Source organism: Cervus elaphus, chromosome 20, assembly GCF_910594005.1.
Source record: "Cervus elaphus chromosome 20, mCerEla1.1, whole genome shotgun sequence".
NCBI lineage: Eukaryota > Metazoa > Chordata > Mammalia > Artiodactyla > Cervidae > Cervus > Cervus elaphus.
Window position 1 is genome coordinate 31845835 of NC_057834.1, and position 9142 is coordinate 31854976.

Below are 9142 nucleotides of genomic sequence, written 5' to 3' on the forward strand. Positions count from 1 at the left end.
GTTCTATCAAGTTAATGGCTCACAGTGTCAGACTAGGTCTTATATTTTATCCTTTCCTTTACAAATAAAGATGCATCTCCTTATTTACTTCCCTCCCCACCAAAAGATTCAGAGACAGTGTTGACTCAGGTTAAAATTTAATCAGCATTTGAAATGAGAGAGATAGCTCTGTGATAATGCTTTGAGTTTGCAACAAAACAGAGGCTTGGCAGTGTATCTTGGCACTATTCTTTAGATAAAGAGGTCTAGAATGCAAACCTGTGGACTAGCTGTCCTGCCATCCTCACCAAAACCCCCAACCAGGTAGAGCTGATCATTCCAAAGGCAGGTGCGATGGCCCACGCGTTTTAGTCCATGGTCGGCACAGGGGAAGTGGAACCACAGAGAAGGAGACTTTCCTGTTGGGTAAGGGCAGAGGGTGGTTATTGAGGCAATAGCACTTTGGCCCCCATGGGGCTCTCAAGAAGACCAAAGGCTTGCTCATTGTTTTTCTCCTCCCATGATTTGCAGGCCTCTCCAAAATTTAATATTCTGTGTATTCCTTTAAGTTGTCGACTAATTCTTCCTCCTCCCTAACCCTCTACTCCGTTCTTTTTCTCTCTGTAGTCTTCACGTTCTCCTGTCTTCCCACCTTTCCCCCTTCTCAACCATTAAGCTGGCTCTCACGGGTATCATAGATGTAGAGGTCATTGCAGATGGTGTCTCTGGCTCTGGTCAAAGTTTCTCCACCGAACAGGACAGCAAAGGGCCCAACCACAGAACATGAGTGATGGCGTAGTCCTCGAGGCCCCTGCCGGGACCCCTGCCCGCTGCTCACGAGCTTTGAAAGCTTTTCCATCAAATGTGGGGCAACAGGTGGTTCCTCCTTGAGGGAGAAAGAAGGGACTGTCTGGAGGGATTTGGGCATCCAGAGTTTAGTCGCGTTCTACCCTTAACGAGATGTGAGTAGACAATACCTTAATCTTCCCATGACTCCAATGCCCAGCTACCTCTGGTTCAGCTGAGTTGCAACCCCCAAAGAGTAATAGCTGGTGACCCGGGTGGGGCCCAGGACTTTGGAGCAAAGCAGCACAGTGACCCGAGCGTGAAACAGTGTGGCAGCCTTCTTCCTTATAGCTGTGAAATTCAGGCCTGAGTTGGGTTTTCTGGAAAATTTAAGTGCTGTATACTGCCTTTTCCCCATTCCCCTCGCCAACGATAGAAGGGAGACATGGGAAAGGGCCACATGTAGTTCAGTTGAGATGAAGGGTAATACTGAAAGAGAGTAAAACTCTTTTAGACATGGAAGGTTCCCAGGGAAGAATGGTGCTAGGGTGCGGATATTAGATAAATTGCCTGCGAATCTGTTTTTCTAGAGTGCAGGTGAAGGAAGGGTGAAAATTTTAGGGCAGGGGAAGGTCATACCAATAGGTGCGGGCGCCAGGGTCCAGCCTTAACGTGTAGATGCTTCCGTAACGACGCTGAGTGCGGGTTCCGCCCTCCCGGCCTGCTACCCGCAGCTCTCGGTCGGAGATTCGGGTACAAGTGTGACTACTGAGGCCGGCAGGGGGGCAGCTGCCGGAGCCGGCGGTCCACGCCTCCCACACACCGCGGTCCGTGTCCAAAGCGGTCACAGTGGCCAAGCGGCGCGACCCGTCCCAGCCGCCCACCACGCAGAGCCAGCGCCCGCCCACCGGCACCGCATCGTGGTGGCTGCGCCTCGGGCCGCCCCGTGCTGCCACCCGCACGACCTGGCCCCCAGCCGGGTCGAAGACCACCGTTTCACCGCTCGGCTCTCTCGCTCCTCCAGCTAGGAGCCCCCCCACCAGATAGAACCGTCCCCGCAGTTCAGTGCATGAATGAAAGGCCCGCGCCAGCAGCGGGTCCCGCGCCACCGGCCGCCAGGTCCAGCCCGAGCCCCGCGCCTCACCCACAGGCCCCGCCATGGGACCCGGTAGAGGCGAGCTGCGGGGCCGGCGGCCTGGAGCCCCGCTATATGGGGGCCCAAGCTTCTCCGGAACCACCCCTACCGGAAGCCCCTCCAGGTCCCCACCTCAAGGCACCGGCTCGCACCGCCGTCACCCCGCAACCACGGCCGCGGCTGCAGCACGACGCTGCAAATTGAAGGTCGCAAAGCACTGGTTACCGTGGAGACAGGAGACCTGGGGAGCTACCGGGAAGCAGTGTTGTCACCATGGCAACAGGAGCTGTGCTAGGTCAATAAAAATGATGAGTGTTGAACTCAGAGCCAGTTCTTCAGAAAGACCCCTTTTGTTTAAGCTGCGAATTCACTTGGGACTACGACGTTTCAGGTGCCGGTGTTGCTCAGCAAAGATTGAGGAGGAATCATGTCCTTTTGACTTTAGCGTATTTTTTGGAGCGGGGCGTGGGGAGGGAGGAGAGGCCTGCCACTTTGCATGTGGTATCTTAGTTCCCCAACAGGGATCCAACGTTCGCCCCAGGCAGTGGAAGCCTGGCGTCTTAACCACTGGGCAGCCAGGGAAGTTCACTTTGGCATTTTTCTGATTCGTTCTGATTTCCCCAGGGATGAGTTAGGAAGAAGAGACAAAAGTCAGAGGGGAGACAGTGAAAGTAGACTAAGTACTGACCTGGGAGTCAAGAGACTTGGGTTCTGGTTCCAACTATATCCTGACTCTCAAAGTGACTAGTTTTCTCTAGGCCTCTTTCTCATTTATAAAACATTGTTGGCTAATCTCTTAGTTGTCTTGCAAACCAAACATCTGTGGTAAAGGCTTGAAGGTCTTGACTGGGTGGGACAGCCCTTTCCTCTCTGGCCACTAGAGGGTAGTAGAGCCCAGTCTCAGGGTGCTGGGGGGCGGGGTGCGCTAGGGCGAGAGCAGAGATTGGGTTGGGGTGGGGGAAGAGACCTTGAACTTTGGAGAATTTTTCACTATTGAGTCCCAGGAGGAGTAATTCCTGATTTCATCTTGTCTCACGAACTCACACAGCACAAGGAAACAGGTACTGTGGCATCTGGACTCAGAATCAAGGGCAGGGAGTTTCTCCTGATAAGATCCAGGGCAGAAGCTGCCCAGCCTTAGAAGCTGGATAGAGGTGAAGGGGGGGAGGAGTGAGAAAAACAGACTCCTGCCCCTCCCTGGTATCGGCCTTTTATTCAAGCCAGGTCCCTGAGCTGCTTCTTAACTCATCCCTGCAAGACCCAGTGAAGAGTGAAGAGGTCCAGATCCACACTGACTAGTTTTAGCTACAGGTGAAAATGCAGATAGATTTCTACTTCCAGCATCACTGAGGTGGGACGGAAACAGGACTTGTGTCCGCTGGGGTTGGGCTATAAATGGGAGTGATGACTGCTTGCTTCTGCCTTTGGTTTCTGTAGCACCAGCTTGGTCCCCGTCATGTCCCAGAAACTGAGGCCTTAGAGAGTGACTCGAGCCACAGTAGGGATGCAGGTGTCATTTAGGGACAGCACAGCAGGGCTTTTCCCACTCCAGATCCTAACTCTTGGTGCTTAGAGAAAAATAGCATGAAGAGGGTATGGGCAGGAAGGTATGAGGACCTGTTCCTCACCTATACCTTTAAGCCGAGACCCAGTAGTAGCTTTGAAAGTCTCTGCCCACCCAACTATAGCTTTCCCTGATTTTGGCAAAGGGGATCCTCAGTTTTCCAGATCGTGGTTAAAAAAAAAAAAAAAAATCACTACTAACATCCTTGGCTGAAATCTGAAAGTCAGTCTTTTCCCTAAGGCTTCTAACTGGCTAATCTCCCAAATGCTGGATTCAGATCTGTCCTAAGATTTCACTGAGGACTCATAAGATTTCAGTGAGGAGCTTCCTGGGGGTTGGTGCCGTTTTGCTTTAACCGTCCTGGCCTATATGCCCATTTTAGGCTCTTGCTTTTGCTTAAGTCTTTGGTGGTTCTGCCAGACTCATTTTCTGCCTCTCCTGGACAGAACAGGGAACTCCCCACCCCAGGGGCCTTTCCAGCTCCTCTCTCCCATCTTTCTTTTCCTTCTCCTCCCAGCTTCCACTCTGGGTCCTCAGCAGCTGGCGTCTCACTTGAACGTGCAGTCTGAACTTCACATGTTCCTTAGCTGTTCCCTGCCACTTCTGTACCTCTTCCAGTTCCACCTAGTAGCCAGAGGAGTCTGACATGTCCATTGGTAGTCCAGACATAGACCCGGGGGAGGACTCCTACCTCCCCTGGTTAGTCTGAATCAAGCCTGTATTTTGGAGGAAGAAAAGAAAAAAAAAAAAAAAAAAACAACTTGGAGAGGGGAAGAAGGAGGAGAGAAGAGAGGAAGAAAATAAACCAATTTATACTTGTCTGACACACACTTGACACTCCAGGGCAGCATCTTAAGTGATGTATAATGACCCCATCAATGGTAAAAAACTGAAAGGGCATTAAGCTAAAGTGAAGGGCACCCCTGTGAGAGAACTGTGAGCAATAGGGAGAAGGGCTACCAGGGCTTCTCCTTCTCTGGACCTGCGTTCGACCTGCTAATAATATACAGGGACAACCTCTGTCCAGGAGTGGGGGGAGGGGCTGATCATCCTGAAAGTCTCAGAATCCTGATGTGACCCTATGACTTCAGTCTCCTCAGTTGGTTATTTCTGGCAAGCAAGGATCCCTGCAGCTCAGCTTTTTAGTCTCATATCTGTCCCAGCCCTAAATCTACACCCGCTTGTCTCAAACCTTCACAAAACTCTTAGTCTAGCTTCACCTTTCCATAACCCCATTTTCTGCCCCTGGAACCATCCCTGGTTCTCAGCATTGTCCAGTACACACAGAAAGCCAACAACTGGCCCCTAGGGGTCTTAGTCACACTGTCAAGACTCTCTCAATTTCCTCTACCTACATCTCCCAGGCTGTCCTATCCTTCTGGCGGCCTCTCTGGCTCTTCCTTTTTTGTCCTCTGACCTTTCTACATTTTTCCCACAATTCATTCTGGCTAGTTGATTTCCTGTCCCCATGCCTTCTTGGCCCCACTTCTGACTCTTTGCTCAGCTCAGCCAGAATAAGGACATGCGCAAACAGGACAGAGGAATGACCAGGACAAGAGACTTCAAGGGGCCAGATCTTGAGTCGTGATTGAGACGTGATTGAGATTGAGAGAAAAGCAGAACTGTAAGCAGACTTGGGGTGGAGGGGAGTGAGAATCAGGTGAGTAAGAGAATGATGGAGAGGGGGATAGGATGGGGAGGAACCTCAGCCATGGTGATACTGAGTAGGAAAGTATCAGTGGGTCGTACTGAGTGGAAATTGAGGGTGGAAGAGGGAAATACCTGAGTGATCCCAACAGTGGGCAAGCGGGCATCCAGAAATCTCTTTAGGTCTTTATGTCTCTGTTTCAGATTTTGTCTCAGCTTGTAGTCGCTTTGAATTAGCCCCCTTCGATAACTTGGTGTGTGTTTCTCCTTCTGTTTGTCTAAGTTTCAGCCTGTATCACTGTGCCTTGAGGTCTCTCTCACCATTTCTACTTTGTGCTTTTCTCTCTGTATCTCTGTCTTTTGTCCCCCTGCCCTCTCTCTTCTGCTGAACAGAGGCAACCATCTGACTTTTCTGCAAGGAGCGCTGGAACCTTCTAGGAGTGACCAGGCTTCTCCCCTTTGGCTGTATGCTAGAAATGTAGAAACAGTTTGGGGTCCCTGGACACAGTCACAGGGTATTGATCACTGATGAGGACCTAAGTGAGCTTCAGTATATGGGGCCTGTTTAGGGAGTAGTATTTCTCCACAGAGGACCTTAGAGCGTGGAGGCCTGGGCCCAGGGAGAGAAGCTGGCTAGAATGGGGAGATTAGACTCTAGTCCTTCTTCCTCTGCCTCTCCATTTAGCCCATGGACCAGTGCTTCCTAATCTCACTAGTTATCACAGGCAAGGGACTCTTGCTCTGTTTCTTGATCCCCAGCCCTTCTATGCCACATCTAGAGCTGAAGGAAAAACTGAGGTTCTGCAGGAAGGCTTTAAGATGAGGCTGGAGGGCAGTTACTAGGGATTTCTTCCCAGAAAGCCTTAAGTACATCTTGGAATGTGTGGTGGAAGATGCTCAGGAGGGAGTCAGGGGCATGCTCTCCCTAGGCTTCCACTGTTGCTTCTCCTGCACTGGGACCTGCCTCCTCCATCCTCAGCTCAAAAGCTCCCCACCTTGCTGTCTCTGGGACTGCAAACTGATGCAGGACAGGTCTGAGTCTCGGAGTGCAGTGGGAGCAAGACTAAGAACTAGTCCTGCTGCAGTGGGGCTTTGGGGGTGTCTTGGAACCTGAAGGACCCAGTCCCTGCTTTCCAGGACCAGGCAGAGAGAGAAGCAGGGCACTTAGACGAGGGCTCCTCTACAGCTGCATGGCATCCTGGCCTCTGACCGGGGCAGCGATGCCTGCCTGCTGGGTGCTGAGCATGGATGGTGGAAACAGGTAGAGCTGCAGGTCTGACGTAACTTTGGGTCCTGGTGTGGAGGAAAAGGGCTTCCGAGGTGGCACTAGTGGTAGAGAACCCAGCTGCCAATGCAGGAGATATAAGGGTCATAGGTTCAATCCCTGGATTGGGAAGATCCTCTGGAGGAGGGCATGGCAACTCACTCCAGTATTCTTGCCTGGAGAACCCTACGGACAGGGGAAACTGGTGGGCTACAGTCTGTAGGGTCGCAAAGAGTAGGACACAACTGAAGTAACTTAGCACGCACATGGGAAGGAGGGGATTCAAACTGAGGTGATAGAGAGGTGAGTACTCCTGGACCATACAGAAGGAGAACTCTGCTAACAAATTTCATACTAAAATCCATCCTCCAGTTACAGGAATCCTCAGATCCTACTAGTTCCCCTGATTCCCACCTCCTGCTCATGTCCTCTCAGCTTCTGCCCCTCTCCTCTAACAACTGGCCTCTCCCCTCAGGCTTTTCCCTCCAATCTCCCACTCCTTTCAGGCTTCCTGGGTCTCAGGATGTTTTTCTCCATCCACAGCCCCATATTCTGCTCTGCAGCTGTCCTGCCACCCCGAGGGCCTGGTCCTAGGTTGATGCTATATCTCAGGGCCTCAGAAGGCTTTCCCCTGGGGAAGCCAAGCTATGTGGTGGCAGAGGCCCAGGCTGATGGCTAGGAAGTGGCAGTCTCTTTGGTGCAGAGAGGAGCCACACCCTCAGTATCTAAGCTGGATACCTGGAGACACGTCTGAGAAACTAAGAGGCTGGATATTACCTGAAGACGCCCTGGTGCTGTAGGCTCTGCAGGTGGGGCTGTCCCTGGGGGCTGTCTATGTTTTCTAACAGGTGGGCTCTCTGGGAGGAGTCTGGTTCTTTCTGTGGTCGGGGGTGGGGACAGGGATGGGGAAATACAGGGAAGCACAGTTTGGGGTCATCACTAGAATCCATTCTCTCACCAAAGTCTTTGGTCTGCACCTAAGCTTTGCCTTTTAAACCACTGCCATCTTCTCCTGCTCTTGTCAGCACTTGGAAGACTCTGATTTCCACAAGGGCTCCCACTCTTGTCCTTGGCCAGTCAGGACCTATTTCCAGAACTTTTAAAAGTGTTTGCCCACCCAGAGACCAGGGCTTCCCCGGGGGCTCCACAGTAAAGAACCCGCCTGCCAATGCAGGAGACATGGGTTCAGTCACTGGGTGAGGAAAAATGCCCTGGAGGAGGAAATGGCAACCCACTCTAGTATTCTTGCCTGGAAAAGTCCATGGACAGGGGAGCCTGGCAGACAACAATCCGTGGGGTCATAAGAGTCAGACATGACTGAGCGACTGGGCAGGAGCACCCAGAGACCACAGTGTCAGTAATGAAGGCATCTCTCTCTTTCCCCACACCGTGGTCCCCGATTCTGTGATGATTACTTACAGAAGCTTGGGGAGCTCCTGGGGTGAGCATGAGGAGGAGGGGGCTCTGCACACATTATCCTACTGAGAAACAGGACCCAAATACGCCTTAGGCTAAGCTACTTCCTCACTCAGCTTCAGGGCTTTTTAGGAACAAGCAAATCCAGCCCCCTAAGCTCTAAGGGATGTTGTTAGGCAACAGGAAAGTGTGGTTGTTGTTAGGCAACAGGAAAGGATGGGGCTGGGTACTGGGGAATCAATGGATTTGCAGGATAGCCAGATAGGAACAGCACAGCACATGGCAATGTTTAGAGGAAATCTCTTAGAAAGCAGGACGCCATCATCCTGATACTGGCACAGTGACGCTCCAGCTGGAGGGGAGCAAAGGTGCTTTTCAGTGGAGGAAAAGCGGCCAGAGTATCGGGGTCACTGTCCAGCCCTCTGTGGGTGAGGAGCGTCCCAGGGAGGAGCAAGAAGAGGGATCTTGAAGCTTCTACTGGAAATAGCCTTGGTCCTGAGGGGTGGAATCAAGTCCCTATCAGTAATCTTCCACTACAGCCTCAGTTAACCCCCTGACACTTCTCTGTACAAACCGCAGAAACCAAGGCAATGAATAGCTTAATTAGGAATAGCTTAATATCACACAAAGAAACAAAGATGTAGAGAAATGGATTGTAGACATTTTGTCCACCCCCATGCTTCCAACTAGTTCAGCTCGGCTCTGTTATCTGCTTTTGTCTCTCGCAAAGCCCAAGGGTCTCCCTGCCAGCCTCTGACTCTTTGACCTGGGATCTCACCTCAGACAAACAGGATATTACTCACTAAGAGGCCCTCTCATCTCCTCCTTCCCCCAACTCATCCTCCTGATACCCCACCTCCAGCCCCTCCCATCCTGACCCACTCCCTTCTTCCCCTGCTCACTCAATCTGACCCTCACTCTCACTCTTCTTCTCCCCCACACCACCCCACCCACCGTTGGTCTTCCCTGACTCACCTCCAAGTCCCATTGACACAAACAAAAATTTCAGCACAACCCACTCCAACCGGTTTGGCTGAGGTGTGCAGCCTTCCGTGGGGACAGACGCAGGTTACAAGCGGATGCTTGGACACATTAAATAATGAACATCTGAAGTTAGACACACAGAGAAAGCCCTGGGTCGGGACCTACAGAGACATGCAGGGAACGCGTGATGGAGGGATCTGGCATGTCATTATGCCTCCGCCTCTCCTAACTGAGGGCTCCTTGAGGCAGGGACCCTGTGTATTACGCATCTCCGTCCTCTGCCTGTGGCCTGGCACGAAGAGGTGCGCACTGAATGTCTGTTGAATGAACTCAGGCATGCAGGCATGCCTGCAGAGATGCCACTAGG

General features: G+C 51.9%; 1 protein-coding gene across 1 annotated transcript; it reads right to left on the reverse strand.

The window, feature by feature from the left end:
* Positions 1 to 129: 129 nt before the first annotated feature.
* Positions 130 to 2073, reverse strand: KLHDC9 (kelch domain containing 9). Its single transcript, XM_043877962.1, has 4 exons — positions 1405 to 2073; positions 957 to 1116; positions 667 to 865; positions 130 to 398 (listed from the first exon to the last, which is right to left on the reverse strand). The coding sequence occupies exons 1-4, from the start codon at positions 1923 to 1925 to the stop codon at positions 232 to 234; spliced, it is 1047 nt and encodes a 348-aa protein (XP_043733897.1). The 5' UTR covers positions 1926 to 2073; the 3' UTR covers positions 130 to 231.
* Between the last annotated feature and the right edge of the window lie 7069 nt (positions 2074 to 9142).

Excerpts from the sequence above, each read along its gene's own strand:
- KLHDC9 (XM_043877962.1), bottom strand. The coding sequence starts at position 1,925 with ATGGCGGGGCCTGTGGGTGAGGCGCGGGGCTCGGGCTGGACCTGGCGG. Across the intron at positions 866-956 it reads GGAGTCATGGGAAGATTAAG|GAGGAACCACCTGTTGCCCC; the intron begins GTATTGTCTACT and ends TTCTCCCTCAAG. Across the intron at positions 399-666 it reads CCTCTACATCTATGATACCC|GAAAGTCTCCTTCTCTGTGG; the intron begins GTGAGAGCCAGC and ends CTTACCCAACAG.